The sequence below is a fragment of the Fonsecaea nubica genome (assembly GCF_001646965.1).
Source record: "Fonsecaea nubica strain CBS 269.64 chromosome Unknown Scaff42, whole genome shotgun sequence".
Taxonomy (NCBI): Eukaryota; Fungi; Ascomycota; class Eurotiomycetes; order Chaetothyriales; family Herpotrichiellaceae; genus Fonsecaea; species Fonsecaea nubica.
The window spans coordinates 188,367-205,554 of NW_019173715.1; the positions used below are offsets into that span (position 1 = coordinate 188,367).

Genomic DNA, 17,188 nt, shown 5'->3' on the forward strand with positions numbered 1-17,188 from the left:
GGCATTGCAGACCTCCGCTCCCCTTCACGTCTGCTCGACCTTCGGAATCCGGAGCCTAGTCTTCCGTGCATCGTAGAGAGTCTTGATGATGGCCCGATTTCAGAAAAATGATCCAGTGCTCGCAAAGTGGAACACCTTGATCTCTATAGAGACACGAGTCTCTGGGCTCAGTTGTACTATCCGACCGCTCGTTGACAACGACCTCTGGGATGAGTGCCGGCGACGATGTCGCAATCAAGCCAAGGAGCGAGGCACGTGTTGGCGTTCAACTATCTGAAACAGTCTGATGAATAACAAGCTGAGAAAGATTCAGTGTCTATCTATACACGCATCGATAGAATATGCACATAGCTCGCCTGCTGTAAGTGGAATAACTTGACTGATTGATTAGGCAAGGAAATCTATCTAGCGCGCCTGCGGATTTGTCATGTAATACCGCGGCGGAAATTATTCGGCAAACCTTCCTGATAGGGTTAGGGCAACACCTGCCAAGCTTGGAAAACCTTACAGCAGCAACTGTCTGCGAATACATGTGGTACGTAGAATGAGTGAGTGTAATGTCGTCCTAGATCGCATACCGTCATATCGCAAACTCGATGTTGGACTTGTACCGCCGGCAGCAGAATCAGACAGAGAAGCAAACCAAGCAGCTTTGTGGCACTAATACCAGCTTGGTAGAGCCCGAAAGATGCGCTTTCCGGGTACCGGAAGCTCTCTGACCCGCGGATAACACGAGCATCCGGTTGGCTTTACTCTTGGAGATCGGCATAGCCTTGCATTTACGGATACCAGGTGCAATAACATCTATATTGACCTAAAATGCTAGCTCGAGTCTCCCACTATCCGCGAACCCCGTACCCCAGGAATAGGAGTTGCATCTACCGCAGGCGTTCAATGCTTCATGACGCCTTCTGACCTATTTTTACGAGTACAAAACTCAGAAACGCACGCCCTATTGTGGATTCGCCGGCGTGTACAAATTGCCGTTCCTTCAGCTTCTTCAATGCTTCTAAACATGCAGCAAGGACGGGGAGGAATAACAAAGGACATGCACGATACAGGTGAGCAGGTCAAGGCAGCATGTTGGACTATTCAGCCTTCGTTGGATTGATCAAAAAGTGCAGGCTTCTGGGCACCCGCCCTCGACAAAGGAAATGTCTGTTCATGACACCACGGCCTGCAGCATGGAGAGGAAGTTGGGCAGTGACTTGCCAATTACAGGTTCTAAGAAGGATGTGCGTTGACCCAGAGACAACAAAGAATGCCACCGGAAGCGGCATCGTGAGGAATGCCATCGGTTACCCACACAACAAAGGACACCGAAATATGACCTGGTTCGATTACCACTATCCGAAGCCCCATGGCATCGATCTGTTTCACAAGACAAGACAGCCGCCAAAGCTAGGTCTGCCTTGACAGCGAACGCAAACCCTCGCACGTAGAGGGTGTCTTAAAAATCCCTTGTTCTACCCGCGACAGACTATGCCGCCATTCTAAGCAAAAACTGGTTCGTTTACAGAACTCCTATCTGCCTTCTCCAAGATGGCCCTTGGACACAGATACAAAACCCGACGACGTCCCGTCAATGGTATGCTTCTAATTCACCCATTCTACTGAACGGACAAGCCATATTAACAACGCCAGGGGTTCGCAAAAAGAGTGCACCGAAGAACGAAGACCTGGTATCCCCCAAAATTTCTCGGCCGCGTCGTATACACTCCTTCAATACAGCTACTATCCAAGACCGCCCTTCATCTCCTCAGGCGTTGACCGCCCGCTTAGTGACCAGAGCCGAGACTAGGAAACTCATTGTTGAACCCGAGCCCCCACAAGAACAACCACAGGGAGATTCACCATCCGCAATTATACCCGCTACTACTTCAGGAGAGCAGGCTGCCACTTCACAGATTCGGAAAGACCTAGAAGCAAAATATCATCCAGACAAGACGCAGCGACGACAAGACGTGCCAGTACTCAAGCTAACTACGCGAAACTTGAAGACGCTCCAAAGGCAACTGAATAGTCCATCTACCGAAATGAGCCCGTCCTCCGCCGCTAGAGGTGGTCAGCGAGGTGGCGGCAAGCGAGGTGGCAAGCGAGGTGGAAAGAGTGGCGCACGGACGACGAGGACCGGAGTCACTCCAGATCTGCCTGAAGAATGGACGGCAGAAACTACCACTACATGGATGTCCCCCGCTCGTTACCGTTATGGGGTACTCAATCAAGTCAACATTTTCATACAGCGCATGGCGCCTCCGGCGGATATCCAGTCCAAGCTGGCAGCTATCCTCAATCGTGAAATATCCAATGAAAGGATGAGTGAAATATCCAATATCGCTAAGCACATGTTGCAGGCGTTTGCTAGGGTCGTTCAAGCAAATCACCGAGAAGATGACTGGAATGAGGTTGTTATTTCAGCTCTCATGGCAATGGATACGAGTTCGGAATTTGGATTTGCGAGAAAGGCCGGTATAGTACTCTCTAACACTCTAACTGAGAACATGGTCCGCGTGTTAACTTTTGACCTAGATTTTAACCCGAACTTGAAGCCCAAGCTTCCGTCATTACTACCTGTGAACAACGAAGCTGACAACACCAGCGATAGGCCGACAAAGCGACGACGGGTCAAAACACCCTCCGGCTCATCTTCAGATACACCACGAACTGAAGCAATGGAATCGGCACTCGAAGAATCCGTCGTCGTTATCAAGACTCCTCGACCTGATTGCACTATTGGTCTTGCATATGATACGGTAGCTCACGCATTGTTGGACCATAGAATCGACCGGTTGCAGGTGAATAGCCTTCTGAGAAGATTGGAATCCGAACATATCCTTTACTCCAACCCCGTCGGGGATATGGCCCTCCTTCGATTTCCCACCCTAGTGATTGAAGGAAAGGCATATAGTACTGGGCAGAGTATTTTCGAAGCCGAGAATCAAGCTGCGGGGGCCGCGAGTTGCATGATCAACCTCTACCAACAGCTTACGGACGTCCACAATTGCTACGCGCCCAACTCTCCTCGCGAAAAGATCGCGCCTCTCGCCTTCTCCATAACGTTATGTGGGCCGACCATTGAAGTTTCGGTTCATTATACTGTTGTGGAGAACAATGTCACCGCATATCATATGAGTGTCTTGGGTTTGTACTGCGCAACTGTGCTCGAGCACCTGGAAACACTCGTTATGGTTTTAGAGCAAATCATGCGCTGGAACAAGGAGGACGTTTTGCCCGAGATAGCGAGTCAGTTGGCTGCGATTGCAAAGGGCCGGTAACTGGTCTGAAAAGCAGGCTCGTGCCGGCGAAGAGATGCTCCAGGTTACGTTGCATGTCCAGGAGGAATTCGACGCGAGGCTGAGCAACGAACCTTGGCGTGGATTGCATTAAAGCAGCAACACCTGCATGGTTGCCGGGTAACTTCCGTTTCCAAACAAAGCGCGTCACGGGCCTTGATCCTTAAAGTAAGATCTGACCAAGTGTATCAGCTTTGAGAACGCCTTTAGCAAACAGTTATTGAAAGCTCCTGATAGATTGACATCACGTAACAATGCGCATGACTCGTGCAGCCCTGCGAGCCCAGGCTCAAGAGGAAGCGCAGCTCATTTACGAAGATGCTGACGCGAATGCGAATCATTCGCTACAGGATGATTGCGCCGACGCCAACGCGGACCAGGATCTTGTTCGGCCCCCATTGAAAGACATCACCACCGAGATCAACCCTTCGACCACCGAAGACCCCTTCACCGACGAACAGGCTGAGCCCATGCTGAAAGCTAAGAGCAGGAGGAAAGGACGCAAAACAAAGGATGACGAGGTGGGAGAAGAGTCTGGCACGGGAGAATTGGACGAGTCGCAGGAGCTGCAGCCCGAGGACGCGAATGATAGCCACCAGAGTCAATCATCTGAAGCCAGAGACAGTATACAGGACACGCGACCGGCTGGTTCCGTCGAACAAGTTACTGTCCACCACGAAATAACAGTAGTGACGGTAGACGCGACTCTGGAAGAGCAAGGGGTGACCGAGTCAACTTTTACCCCACAACGCAGCCACACCAGTCTTCCAAAGACGCCCAAGTTCGATCCAACAGTGCATAAAGCCATGGATGAGGTCACGTCACCTGCTCCAGACACTATAGAAGATTCATTTGTGGAGAACATCACGTCGAGGACCCCCGGCACGTTGCATACTCTTTTGAAGGAGAGAAAGTCTTCAGAATCCTTCGCCGACCGGGTCAGCGCACGAACACCACGAATCGAAGACTCTGTCGAAGCAATTGATGCTCTGGAAGATGCGATTGAGAAAATTTCAGAGACCTTGCCTGCCTTGGACGAACTCAAGATCGAATCTCCAGTCAAACCGCGAAAGTCCACACCAGTCCGCCTCAATCTTCACGCGGGCACACCTGCTGTAGACCCTCAGAAAAAGTTGACTGGTCGGCAACCAGCAAACCCGTGTCGGCGCCCTCCTCAGCATGCTGGAGTAGGTGGTGCATCTTCGACGCGCGCGAAATTGACCGCTGCCCGTGGATCTTCTATCAATGCAACAACCAAGGTAACTGCCGCCGCAAAGCCGACCAAACGACCCGTCGTCGATAGCCACAAGTCCAGAGTGTCTTCGAGCCAGAGTGCAGCACCGCCGCTTTCGTTCTCTAGTTCCCCTGTTAAGAACCTCGCGAACACGACCAAGAAACAGCCAGCTACTGGCCCGCTGTCGACCAGCAAGCCCGGATTCGTACCCTCCAAATCTACCAAGTCTCCCACGAAGCCGAAGTTTAGCTTACCAGGGGAAGCGGTTGCAGCTAAACTCAAGGCCCAGAGAGAAGAGCGGATGAAGCGTGAGGAAGAAGCTGCCAATGAGAAAAAGTCTTTCAAGGCGAGACCGGTGCCTGCTAAGATATCGCGTCCGAGTGTTGTCCCGCGAGAGAACAAGGCCAGCCAAGCAAGGATGAGCATTTACGCCACTGGATTAAACAAGGAGAATGTTGAACCTAAACCGGGTATAGCAATCCAGCCAAAACCACGCCCAACATCGCTGGGTCCAAAATCAAAAGCGTCGGAGGTGGCAAACCCGAAAGCCAGCGTCCGTCGCACAACCACCTCCGTCAATCCTCGAGCCTCAATTGCCCAGTTGGCGAATGGCCAGAAGTCCATGGTGACCAAAGAAGATGTCGTCCAACAAAAGGTTAAGGGCAAGGAGGTCTTTGAACGGTCGAAAGCCGAAATGGAACGTATAGAGAAGGAGAGGCGCGAAAAGGAAGAGGCCGCACGCAAGGCCAGAGCGGAGGCGGCAGAGAGAGGTAGACAGGCGAGTCGTGAGTGGGCAGAAAAGCAGAAGAAGAAAATCGCCGCTAAGATCCTGGCAGCAAAAGAGAAGGAGAAGGTGGGTGGTGTTGGGAACCCGGCGACTCAAGGACAGATCAGTGCTGTGGCGCCTGCTTCATGATACTCTTCTGTGTCTTTCCTGTCTGAAGGTTTGTGGAGATACATTTTCCTGGTGTGAGATGTGTTCCTTCGGCTCAAAGGTCTTGTTCTTCAGCGCAGGAGTTGGTAAGGACAAAACCAGTCTCATGTTTGGGCATGAAAGGGCAGCAAAATCATTCCGGCAGCCAATGATTTCGGTGTCATAGGTGTGATAGGTGTCTGAGGCACAGTGTCAAGCGAGCCGTAGAGTTATGCCCATACCTCATTCATTGAATTTAGCGTTTTATCGATTATGTTCTGCATCGTCTTCTATAGCGCGCAACAAGGATACCATGTCCAGGGTATCAAGCAATTCGCTTCGTCCTGTACCGATCCGCCCAGATTCAAACCAAAGCACACGCACACACTTGGTCCCTCCTCCGAATGAAACACATTTATTCGTGGCCGGATACGATTTCCTCTTCACCCGCCATCTTCCGTCTTGGGCTGTACAGGTATTCTGACCAACGGTACCGGCAGGTCTCGTTCCTGCGATGTCTTTGGATTTCCTACCACATCTCCCCCTGCTCCTCCATCCACATTGCCGCCGTCCGGGTCATCAGGTGCACCGGCGGTGGGAGGCGAATGCGACTGCGGCACCGGCACCTTCATCGCCGCCATCCCGATGACCTGGAGCACGTTTTCCCAGTTCGCCAGCACCAGCGCCACGGCCTGCGCGCCGTCTCGCAAGCTCCCCAGCTTCGTCTCCAGCTGCTCCAGCTGCGCCGTGAGGTGCGCGCTCAGCTCGCGCAGTTGTCGCAGGTTCTCCAGCTCGGCGCGCTTGCTGGCGATCCGGGCCTGCAGCTGGGATTGCGCAGGTGTCTGTGCGCTGGATCGTAGTGTCGAGGATGTGTTGCTGCCGCCGCCGGCGCCGGAGGAGGTGGAGGGGTACATGTCCATGTGACGGGGGTGGTAGGACATTTTTGGACGGGAGTTGGGTTCTGTGGCGGGGAGGAAGGGTTGTGCACACACAGAAAGAGGGGGAGACGGAGAGGTCGGATCCTAGGATATTCGGTCTCGAGGTGAGGTCGTGGGGTGTATGTCGTGTATTATTTGCAATTCTCGTTCCGCCTTGAACACCAGGGCATGCAGTTGTTGAACTCGTAAGTCCTGATTGACGGCGATACGACTCCCATATTACGGAATGTCCCCCATATTCACGAAAACGCGTCTTCCATTGGACGTCATCGGTGCCAAGTCGGGGACTAGACCAAAAGAGGCACGTTGTTGACGCCGCCGTTTTCGGTTATCCCGACCACAAACCCCCAAATACCCTTGGACAACAGCAGCCCTTGCCCTTGACCTCCCAAATCTATCGCCTATGCTACATTGCTACGTACAGAGGATGCTGTTTCTGCTGGCCTTCCAGCCCTAGACTGAACTCGAAGATCCAAGACTGATTGAATCATTCAAGAAACGCGAGAAGATAACCCAACGGCACATGATATGACCACGACCTGCCATGGCGAAGCTCAATGATCCCCCCCTTCCACCCACAGAAAGCTTTGAATCCCGTAAGTCTACCTCCTTTGCAGAAGTCTCAAACTCTTCGCTATTCAGTGCTGGCGCACGCTGACGAACGGACCTATGCAGTGAAACGCCGCTTCATTCGTCAAAACCGCGAAATCGCCCGTGTCAATTCGACGCAGTCGCAACGCATCCGTAATCTCGAGACCGAGATCTCCCGCCTCGTGGCCGAGAATGTATCGTTGAGAGAACAGGCGATCGCCGCGCAGGCGGAAGCGGAACGATGGCGCGCAACTAGTTCCGTCAACGCAGAGATTCTCGACCTGAGGGACCGCTTGAACAAGAAAGTCGAGGAAGTGGCCGAGATGCTGGTCGAGATGGGTAACATACCCGAAAAGGCGGCACGGAAAGGAAGGCGGAAAAGCAGGCTTGTCAGGACGACGATGAGTAGTGCGACGGAACAAGAGTGGAGGAATCGGCTGTCGACCAGAGAAGCATTCGCTCAGGAGAGGGCAGATCTGTACGATGGGCGATTACCCTCTATCCACGAAGACAAACTTTATCCGCGAAGAACGCTGGAGACCTCTGAATTATTAGCCCTGCGGGAAGAGGCTGCTCTCCAACAAGCGGCAGAGTCGCCAGAGATCGGACCTCCTCCAGTCGTGCACTTTGACGTCCCCTCCGAACCCCCCGAAGTGGATGCTGCACGGATGTCAGAGGATGAGAATGCTGGGGAGGAAGTCATGCAGTTACCGTCACTTCTGGAAAGGAGGCGGAAACGTCGAACGAGCGCCCTAATTCACGACCTACCGACTGAAGAAACCCCTGTCCCGGATGAGCAGCCAATAAAGCCGAGCCAGCAGTTACTGAAATCAGGCGCCAAACGGAAATTGGATGTCTCTGAGCTCGACGAGCCTGTTCTTCAACACCCGTCGAACGAGAATGACGACTTTGTCTATCAACGTCGGCAAGAGATCTGGAGCAACGCTACCGTCAACAGCAAAAAGGCGTCTAGATTTACGAGACCGCCAGGGCGAGAAAGTGGGGATCCGATAGATCTTACGAAGCAATTAAGCCCTCAGAAAGCCGCGGTTGCAACCAGGAAGATCCTCGCACCCAAGAGTACAAATTCCCCTGCGAAGAGAAGGGTGCAAGTGCCGGAAAAGCTCAAAGACGACCGAGATCTGCAGGTAAACCACACAATTGTCAAACCGACACGGCGAAAAGAGTCTCAAGCTCGTGTGGTTATTGACAGCCTTGTCAGTGGTTCGAATGATCACGGCGAAGAGAAGGACATTCCGCCAAAGACTCCAGCTGCAGAAGCCGCTGATATTCTCTCGCCTGTGTCCACAGAGCCATCTTCCCGCACAGCACACCAAACGAAAGAAGCGGCAGTTCTGAACTCGGTGGAGGACGTGCTTAATGGGAGCATAGGAAGGGGATCTCGTCGGCCGAGACCACAAATCAGCTATGCCGAGCCTAACCTGAGAGATAAGATGCGAAGGCCTGGCAAGGGGTTAGTGGGAGCTATAGAGGGCATTGAGAAGCAAAAAGAAAACCCTTCGAACAACAGAGGCACGAGTGTGGAACGGGCGAAATCAGAAGGCGCCAAAGTCAAGCAGGAGGGCGAAATCCATCACGAGGATGACAGATGGAACGATTTAGCAATGTCGACCTCGACTGCTTGTAAGAAGGATGAACCAATCAGCCCTTTGAGGGGCAAAGAGAAGAAGGGAAAGGAAGATGATGAGACTAGGAAGTCGGGCAAACAATTGAAACGCAACACTGCGGACGAGCTTGAGAGTGCAGTGGACCGATTGAGTATTTTCGACCCGCCACTCTCGTCACCAGCCGATGACTCGAAAGAAATGCAGACAGACGCGGCTGACCACAGATCATCAAAAAGTTCTGCTGGGGCGAGACGAAAGCCGTTGTCGAGCGCGACAACTACAACTAGAAGGCATTCTATGCAGCCTTCTTCAGGTGACCCGGCTAATCTCCCTTCTGCTCCTCGCCATCTCTCGTCAGGATCCACAAAGTCCGACGCAAATGTCCCATCTTCACGACCGAGCTCTGCGGCAAGTCTGCGTGGAGACGCAACGTCCAGCGGTAGAACTTCCGCGACAAAGGACTTCAGGCGCTCGCACAGCATAAGTTCCAGCCTCAAAGAGAAAGAGGCGGCATCTTCTGGTGGCGGAACGGGACTCAATGAGAGTTCCAGGGAGGAAAGAGCATTGAACAGGCGGCGTAGTATGATGGTATAGCGACCTTGATGGCGATGGCCGGCGTGGCGGCGGGTCTGTATGTGACCCAGGACTTTTCTTTGGCGACCTCGATGTCGAGTTGTTGGGTGTTTTCCTTTTTGTTCTAGGAGTTGGATAGCGTGAATGACCCGCAAGGGAGAGAGATCCCGACCTCTCCCATTATTAGAATGAACTGCATTGTGTGAATGCAGCAGAGGTGTTCTCTCTTCCTGCCAGGTTCTCGATCGATGTCCCTTGTTCCTCAGAACATGCCGCACCAATTACTGACGTTTTCTGATTATCACCACCACTCGCGACCTCATCCATGCCCGTTCATGCCCTCCTTGTCGTCACCGTCACCGTCACCGTCACCGTAATCCACGTTCACCGACATGGCCATGATGACCCGCTCCAGCCGATCCGCGTATTGTTTCATCTCCCTCCTCCTCGCCCGCCTCTCCTGCTCCATCTTCTGCACCTTGTCCGCCAGCACCTTGATGTCTTCTGCCTGCTGCGCCGCACCCGTGCCGATCCCCGGTAACCGCGCAATCAGCATCTCGATCTGCTGGCCCTTGAGGACCAGGTCCTCGGCCAACTCGCGCTGCGCGTTCGCGAACGTCCGATCCGCCACCGGGTGCAGGGGGAACGGCGCGCGCTCTGTGTCCTCGGGTCCCGGATTGACGATCGCGGCGGGCGGTTGTTGTTGTTGTGCGGAAGCAGCCTCGCTGGCGCCAGCGGCTGCGGGGCTCGTTGCAGCACCACCACCTGCGGTTTGGGATATTTGGGGCCTTCTATTCCCTCCTGTTCGGGCGACGGCGAGGCCTGGCGGCGGGTTTGTGAACGGGTCGCTGGGGTCCGGGTCCGGTGCGACCAGCGGGTGTCGTTGTGAGAGGTAGCTCAGCGTGGCGAAGAATTGGGTCAGCAGCTGGTCGTAGCAGGTCTGCAGCTGCGTGAGGATGTCGTTGGACATGGTGAACGGGGCGCGAGGTTATGAGGTATGGGTGGTCTTGGAATTTGTGTGTAGACCTCGTAACAGTGCGCATTACATTGGAGAGGGAGGGTTTGGACGGTTATTTTGCGGCAGAGGAGTTGGTTGGCTGATACACCTTGACTGGCGGCTCAAGATACGGTAAATTCACGCCGAGCTCACCGCGACACTCACCCGACCTGCGTCGCTTTCTTAAACACCGCTCACCTCCCACTCACCTCCTACTTACCTTTCTACTACTTACCTTTACTTACCTTACCCACATAAAACCCGCCGCGTGGTGATTGGCGAAATGCGTATACTGTCTCGAGGCAGTTTTTCGGCCATCTGTGATTACGTAAAATGCTCCGCCCCAGGACTTGCCACTCCGGTGGCTGCGGTTTTCCGTATTATGAGCCCAAGCCGTATCTGGTCAAAGCCCCCCAACCAGGCATCCTTCGCCGCTTTATTGAGGTAAGGAAGAAGTCATTTCATTCCACAATTCCATCCGCATTCCTATTTTACTGTATGAACATAGGCACCTAGTAGTCTTTTATATATCATAATGCCGCTATCATTCAAAGCTCCTTGCAAACATGAGCGTGACCATTTACCCACCCATCCCGTCAACAAATATAGGTCCAGTTGTTGGGACATGGAGGCAAGTTCGTTCCCTGTGCACTGCATACCTTGGGACGCGACCCGCCCCCGGGCTATGGAGAGATGCCTCGATTCCATACCCAGTCAGGGTGGCCTCTTACTATCAATTCTAATGTTGTCCGTTGACGTTGACGGCACTTCCTATCTAGGCGGTCCCGTTGGCATCTGGAAATCGGAGCCTCGGACTTCTTGATTTGGCAACCTAACGACATGCCCACGATGGCAAACCCGCCGAAGCTCGTTTCATTCAATTGTGACAAACATTTGGGACGACAAACTGCTTTTGATAGACTTTGCTGCAAATTTGTTAACTACTAGTACACTTAGCCCTACAGACTCGTATACTATACTTTTCATCAGCCTCGTCTCCGTCCAGCTTACTGGTCTTTCATCGACATCAATTCTATTTCCTGTTATTATCTTGATCGAATCTCGCTTCAGTCTGACATCGGCAACTGCAGACAACATGGGTTCGATCGTGATCGCCTCTAGAGGAAAATCAGAGCAGTATTCAGACCCCGACCACAAGCTGGTCAACGGAGAGACCAACAGACAAAAAGTATCGAAAACGAGCAGTTCGAGTCGACTAAGCACTGAAGAAGAGCTTGTGTTGAAGCGCTTTAGAGTTCTCATCGCCGACCTATGCCAGCAATTCAAAGGCGGTCACCCAGGGTGTGTTGATCTTACAGTGGCTTCATTGTACTTTCGGTGCTAATATATTCCTATCAGCGGTGCCATGGGTATGGCCGCAATAGGTGTTGCTTTGTGGAAATATGTGATGCGATATGCGCCTCACACTCCAAATTGGGTCAACAGAGACAGATTCGTGCTATCCAACGGGCACACTTGTCTATTTCAGTATAGTTTTTTACACTTGACCGGATACCGAGCTATGACCTTTGAACAACTCAAGTCCTACCACTCAGATCGGGTAGATGCTCTTTGCCCAGGGCATCCCGAAATTGAACATGAAGGTATCGAGGTCACTACTGGTTAGTGGTTGTTTTCAAGCCGTACGAGCGCCACTGATCTGTCGTTTAGGTCCACTGGGTCAAGGAATCGCGAATGCTGTGGGGCTTGCCATGGCCTCTAAACACCTAGCAGCCAAGTTTAACAGACCAGGCTTCGATGTCGTATCTGACCATGTCTGGTGCATGGTTGGAGACGCCTGTCTCCAGGAAGGAGTCGGGCTCGAGGCCATCTCATTCGCCGGTCACATGCGCTTGAACAACTTGACCGTGATATACGACAACAATCAAATCACCTGTGATGGTGCCGTTAGTCTAACCAACACTGAAGACATAAACACCAAGATGAGAGCCTGTGGCTGGAATGTCATCGAGATTTCAGACGGATGTTGGGACGTTGGAGGCATTGTGGAGGCGCTCAAGGCTTCTCGAGATTCACCGCTGCCAACATTCGTCAATTGCCATACTGTCATTGGGGTCGACACTGCCGTGGCTGGGGATGCCGTGGCTCATGGTGCGGCTTTCGGACCAGAGACTGTTGCTTCTCTCAAAAGACTTTACGGTTTCGACCCAGAACAGCATTATGTCATTCCAGATGCAGTCCGAGACTTCTTCCGTGATCTCCCATCTCGTGGTCAGTCTTGGGTGTCTGAATGGAATCAACTGCTGCAACGTTATGCCCATGCTCACCCAGGCCTTGTAGATGAATATGTCCGACGCATGGAGGGGAACTTACCGGCTGAGTGGGAGTCGCTCATTCCACATGAATTTCCTGCTCAGGCTACTCCGACGCGCGCCGCATCTGGTCTAGTATTCAATCCCGTGGCGGAGAAAGTTGACCAATTCATCGTCGGAACGGCTGATCTGTCTCCATCTGTATACATGAGTTGGAAGAACAAAGAGGATTTTGAGCCACCATATCTGGGGACAGGGAGTTACTCTGGACGCTTCGTCCATTACGGCGTCAGGGAGCACGCAATGGCAGCAGTTTCAAATGGGTTAGCGGCATATCACCCTGGGATGTTCATTCCCGTGACGTCCAGGTAAGAGGATCGTCATTGTTTGCATCTACCTGACACTATACTTACCACGTGTAGCTTCTTCATGTTCTATCTGTATGCAGCCCCAGCCGTCCGCATGGGCTCACTGCAGCATCTACAAGTAATCCACGCAGCCACCCACGATTCTATCGGTATGGGTGAGGACGGTCCTACGCATCAACCGATCGAGCTTGCTGCCCTTTATCGGACAATGCCCAATTTCCTGTATATTCGGCCCGGTGATAGCGAAGAGACAGCAGGTGCCTGGATAGAAGCAATCAAAGCAAGACATATGTCTTCTCTTATCTCCACATCTCGGCACGCTCTTCCGCAATTGACCGGGTTGACGAACCGAACACAAGTAGCAAAAGGGGCATATGTTCTGGAAGAAGTCACCGAAACAGCGGACCTTACCTTGATTGGCGCCGGTGCTGAGCTCAACCTCGCCGTCAACGTTGCGATCGAACTGCGGAAGTCCCACGGGCTGAAAGTCCGCACTGTCTCCTTCCCTTGCCAGCGCCTTTTCGATGCACAACCCAGAGAATACCAACGCCAAGTCCTTCGAAGGCAAAGTGGTGTCCCGATCGTGGCTATCGAAGCCTATGCCGCCAATGGATGGGAGCGCTACGCAAATGCAGCTGTGTGCATGAGTAAGCAACGGTTTGGCAAGTCATTGCCAGGACCAAAAGCATACGAGTTCTTTGGTTTTGATGTTCCCTCTATGGTGAGCAGGATCAAAGGCTACCTGGAGGACCTCAAGTTCGACTCAGACCTGAGGCATGACTTTGTAGAATTGACATTTGTTGGAAAAGAGACATGAGAGGGGGGCATGGTTTGCACTCTGAGGCGATTTGGTGGATGCGATCTTTTTTAAGGATGCTGAATGAATATCTGTGGTATATCTATCAAGTAGACACTATCTAGAGGAGCTACGGTATCTAACAATCACGAATTCCCAAGATTGTTATGATCAGCATCAACAAAGATTCCAGAAATATTTTTCTCAAGGGATTAAAATGCTTACCACCGTAGGTGTTTCCTTGATGAATCAGACACCAATCAATGCTGACACTCGGGAGACGGGCAAGCAAAGCAAAATAGCCTACACCTGCCTTTTTTGTCGGTAGAGAGAGCGTCTGACTTCCCAATCGGGTGGAAAGAGGCTAAACCCTTCGAAGCCGAGCCGGGACATATTACGTCGGCACTACGCCTTTCACGTAGTTGGCCGCTGACGAACCTGTTCAAACCAAAAACAAAAAGAAAAAAAGGGTTGTCCATTACGCAAGCGCCGATCTGAGATCTGAATTCTTTGGATTTGATGGCAAGTCCCACACTTTAGCAAACCAGCGTGGCAATACACTTTGAGATAAAAGCAATCGGCATTGAATCTACTGTGTTCAATCGCCTGTCGTGGCCGAGAATCGCATCTTCCAATACACTATAAGCCCTTCGTGTGAGCAGGTTCGCCAGAGACGACAGAAACAATAGCCCACCTCTTTATACACCCAAAAAGCCATGGCTCCGGATGCCGTCACCCTAGCCTCGGGCCACCAAATGCCCCTGGTCGGCTTTGGCTTGTGGAAAGTGCCAGCCGACAAGGCTGCCGATACTGTGTACAACGTAAGTTTCAAATCTCTCAATACATCCTTCCCAAAGCCTGGATTGATTACTTGTTTGGTCGGTTTTCCTTGGGACCTGACAAAGCTCACCGTGGTCAGGCCATCAAAGTTGGATATCGACTTTTCGATGGTGCATATGATTATCAGAACGAAAAGGAGGCTGGCGAAGGAATTCGTCGCGCCATCAGCGAAGGTCTCGTTCGACGCGAGGACATATTCGTGACGACCAAGCTCTGGAACAACTACCACCAGAGAGATCATGCACTAGCCATGGCCAAGGCACAGAACGAAGCGTGGGGCCTTGGATATATCGATCTATATCTGATTCATTTCCCGGTTGCGCTCAAGTATATTGAGCCTGAGAAGCTGAGATATCCTGTAAGTCGTCATGGTGGTCAGAGGTAAAAGCCTCACAAGCCTGTCTTAATTCAACTGACGTCCAAATCAAGGGTTGGTGGATGGATCCCGAACACAAGGTGATCGAAACTGCCAAAGTGCCAGTCCAGGAAACCTGGCAAGCATTAGAAGAAGTCGTCGACCAGGGCATCGCCCGGTCCATTGGAATCTCCAACGCACAGGCCCAACTCCTCTACGATATCCAAACATACGCACGCCACCCGATCTCTTCGCTCCAGATCGAACACCACCCATACCTCGTCCAGCGGGAACTCGTGGAGCTCGCCCAGGAGGAGAAGATCGTCATCACAGCATACTCGTCATTCGGACCGCAGAGTTTCCTGGAACTCCCTCCGGCATTCCGGGCGCGGGCCAAGGACACGCCGCTCCTCTTCGACGCCGAGGTGGTCAAGAAGGCCGCCGACCGGGTAAGCAAGACGCCGGCACAGGTCCTGCTACGATGGGCAACGCAGCGGAACATTGCCGTCATCCCCAAGTCGAATAACGTGGACCGGCTGCAACAGAACTTGGACGTGGGAGCTGGGAGCTTCGACTTGACCGGGGAGGAGATCGAGGCGATTAGTGCGCTGGACCGCGGCTTGAGGTTCAATGATCCGGGCTTTTACCTGCACAAGCCATTGCGCATTTTCGCATAACCATACACACATACACACATGTACCCACACATAGCTCACAGTGAAGGGATCAGTTGATATGCCCATTTTTCTGATTTGTCTCGGCTCCTGCTGTGGATTTCAACGGAGGGGGGGAAGGAGAAGATTATTAGCAACAGATGAAAGATTGTTGTCTCCAAGTCTTTTTATCTAGGTCCTAATTTGAAAGGGCGTATCTTTTACACATCTATATAGTCCCTCTTAGACGTTGACAAATATAAAATGAGCAACCCATCATTTGGCCTCTTCCCCCCCTTCCCCCCCTTCCCCCCATCAAAATCCATCTTATCCCCCTTTCTTTTCTTTTTCTTTTCATACCTGAATATCCTGGTCGTCCACTATCTGGACTTTAATGCTCCTTTTCGTCCGATCGGCCGACAATTCCAGAGCCTCGACAGCCTGTTCCAGTGGGAATCTGTGTGTCACCAACGAGTCGAGGTTCAGTACTTGGCTGTTTGCCAGGGCGTTGATGCCGGCCGGCCACGTATCGTTGTACCGGTTGATGAATTTGAGTTGGATTTCTGCCAAGCTGAGGTGCATAAAGGGGAGATTGTTCATGACGCTCCGACCGACCCCGACGACCATGACGACGCCGGCTCGTCGACAGGTGTACGCGGCTGTGACCACGCTGGACTCGATGCCCGTGCACTCGAGTACCGTTGAGGGTGCGTAGTATTCGTTGATGTCGGGAATACCCTTTTCGACGTCGCGGCCGCCTGCACATCCGAAGAGGAGCCTTATCTCCTCAGACGCCTGTAGGGGGCTCTTGGAAGTATGGACGTGGTACGTTTGGCATCCTGGAACAAATTGCTTCGCGAACTCCAACCGCGACTCGTCTACGTCCGTGATCACCAGAGGCCAGGCGCCAGATGCTCTTGCGGCGGCCAAGGCGATCAGACCGATCGGGCCAGCACCACAAACCAAGGCTGGCTGGCCTATGCCTATGGACCCCTTACACTGTCGTATGGCGTGCAGGATGACCGACAACGGCTCCAAGAGAGCACCTTGTGCAAACGTCATGCTGTCAGGCATCTTGTGACAATAGCGAGCCTCGTGTGTCAAGAACCGCCTGATTGTGCCACCGTGGCACACTCCCGAAAATGCTACCTTCTCGCACAAGTTGTACTTGCCCGAGGTGCACAAGAAGCATGTCTGACACGGCACCTGGGGCTCGATGGCTATCCTGTCTCCGGGTTTGAGATGTGTCACCGCCGACCCAACCTCGAGCACGACACCGGATGCTTCGTGGCCCAGGATGTGCGCGTGATCGACGATTAGAGGGCCAATCGCTCCTCTGTGCCACAGATGAAGATCTGAGCCGCAAACACCCGTGGCACGAACATGAATTAGGACTTCACTTGCTGATGGCTTCGGTATCGAGCTTTCAGCGAGATGGACGCTGTGTTCTGGTGTAACGTATAGCGAAGGGTTCTTGTACCGAGTAAATATGGAAGCCGGTTGGTCAAGATTTGAAGCGTCGACGTCTCCATTGGCAACTTCGACCTGACTGACTATGGCCTGTTTAACAACCGGAATGTTACCGTTCGCTCGGTGAGAGCCGGTGAGGGTCGCTGAAGGTGCCATGGGCTCTTTTGTTTCAGATATTTTGGAATGAAGGGATGCAAACGATTCTTTCGATTAGCAACTTTGTGAAACCGGTGTAGTGAAATGGCAAAGTCTAGACACTGGAGAGG

At 52.5% G+C, this 17,188-nt stretch overlaps 8 protein-coding genes across 8 annotated transcripts; 5 read left to right on the forward strand and 3 right to left on the reverse strand.

Moving 5' to 3' along the window:
- Positions 1-1,542: 1,542 nt before the first annotated feature.
- On the forward strand, positions 1,543-3,275 carry AYO20_06605 (hypothetical protein; the record flags this gene model as incomplete). Its single annotated transcript, XM_022644894.1, has 2 exons — positions 1,543-1,588; positions 1,732-3,275. The coding sequence occupies 2 exons, from the start codon at positions 1,543-1,545 to the stop codon at positions 3,273-3,275; spliced, it is 1,590 nt and encodes a 529-aa protein (XP_022499162.1).
- A 272-nt stretch (positions 3,276-3,547) lies between these two features.
- AYO20_06606 (hypothetical protein) lies at positions 3,548-5,443 on the forward strand (the record flags this gene model as incomplete). The annotated part of the gene is made up of 1 exon (XM_022644895.1): positions 3,548-5,443. One exon carries the CDS (start codon positions 3,548-3,550, stop codon positions 5,441-5,443), a length of 1,896 nt encoding a protein of 631 aa, XP_022499163.1.
- Positions 5,444-5,883: 440 nt separating this feature from the next.
- On the reverse strand, positions 5,884-6,381 carry AYO20_06607 (hypothetical protein; the record flags this gene model as incomplete). The annotated part of the gene is made up of 1 exon (XM_022644896.1): positions 5,884-6,381. The coding sequence occupies one exon, from the start codon at positions 6,379-6,381 to the stop codon at positions 5,884-5,886; it is 498 nt and encodes a 165-aa protein (XP_022499164.1).
- Positions 6,382-6,922: 541 nt separating this feature from the next.
- Positions 6,923-9,191, forward strand: AYO20_06608 (hypothetical protein; the record flags this gene model as incomplete). Its single annotated transcript, XM_022644897.1, has 2 exons — positions 6,923-6,974; positions 7,021-9,191. The coding sequence occupies 2 exons, from the start codon at positions 6,923-6,925 to the stop codon at positions 9,189-9,191; spliced, it is 2,223 nt and encodes a 740-aa protein (XP_022499165.1).
- Positions 9,192-9,489: 298 nt separating this feature from the next.
- Positions 9,490-10,140, reverse strand: AYO20_06609 (hypothetical protein; the record flags this gene model as incomplete). The annotated part of the gene is made up of 1 exon (XM_022644898.1): positions 9,490-10,140. The coding sequence occupies one exon, from the start codon at positions 10,138-10,140 to the stop codon at positions 9,490-9,492; it is 651 nt and encodes a 216-aa protein (XP_022499166.1).
- A 1,123-nt stretch (positions 10,141-11,263) lies between these two features.
- Positions 11,264-13,625, forward strand: AYO20_06610 (transketolase; the record flags this gene model as incomplete). Its single annotated transcript, XM_022644899.1, has 4 exons — positions 11,264-11,469; positions 11,527-11,789; positions 11,839-12,808; positions 12,863-13,625. The coding sequence occupies 4 exons, from the start codon at positions 11,264-11,266 to the stop codon at positions 13,623-13,625; spliced, it is 2,202 nt and encodes a 733-aa protein (XP_022499167.1).
- Positions 13,626-14,320: 695 nt separating this feature from the next.
- AYO20_06611 (hypothetical protein) lies at positions 14,321-15,476 on the forward strand (the record flags this gene model as incomplete). Its single annotated transcript, XM_022644900.1, has 3 exons — positions 14,321-14,425; positions 14,524-14,802; positions 14,874-15,476. The coding sequence occupies 3 exons, from the start codon at positions 14,321-14,323 to the stop codon at positions 15,474-15,476; spliced, it is 987 nt and encodes a 328-aa protein (XP_022499168.1).
- Positions 15,477-15,806: 330 nt separating this feature from the next.
- AYO20_06612 (hypothetical protein) lies at positions 15,807-17,078 on the reverse strand (the record flags this gene model as incomplete). The annotated part of the gene is made up of 1 exon (XM_022644901.1): positions 15,807-17,078. One exon carries the CDS (start codon positions 17,076-17,078, stop codon positions 15,807-15,809), a length of 1,272 nt encoding a protein of 423 aa, XP_022499169.1.
- Between the last annotated feature and the right edge of the window lie 110 nt (positions 17,079-17,188).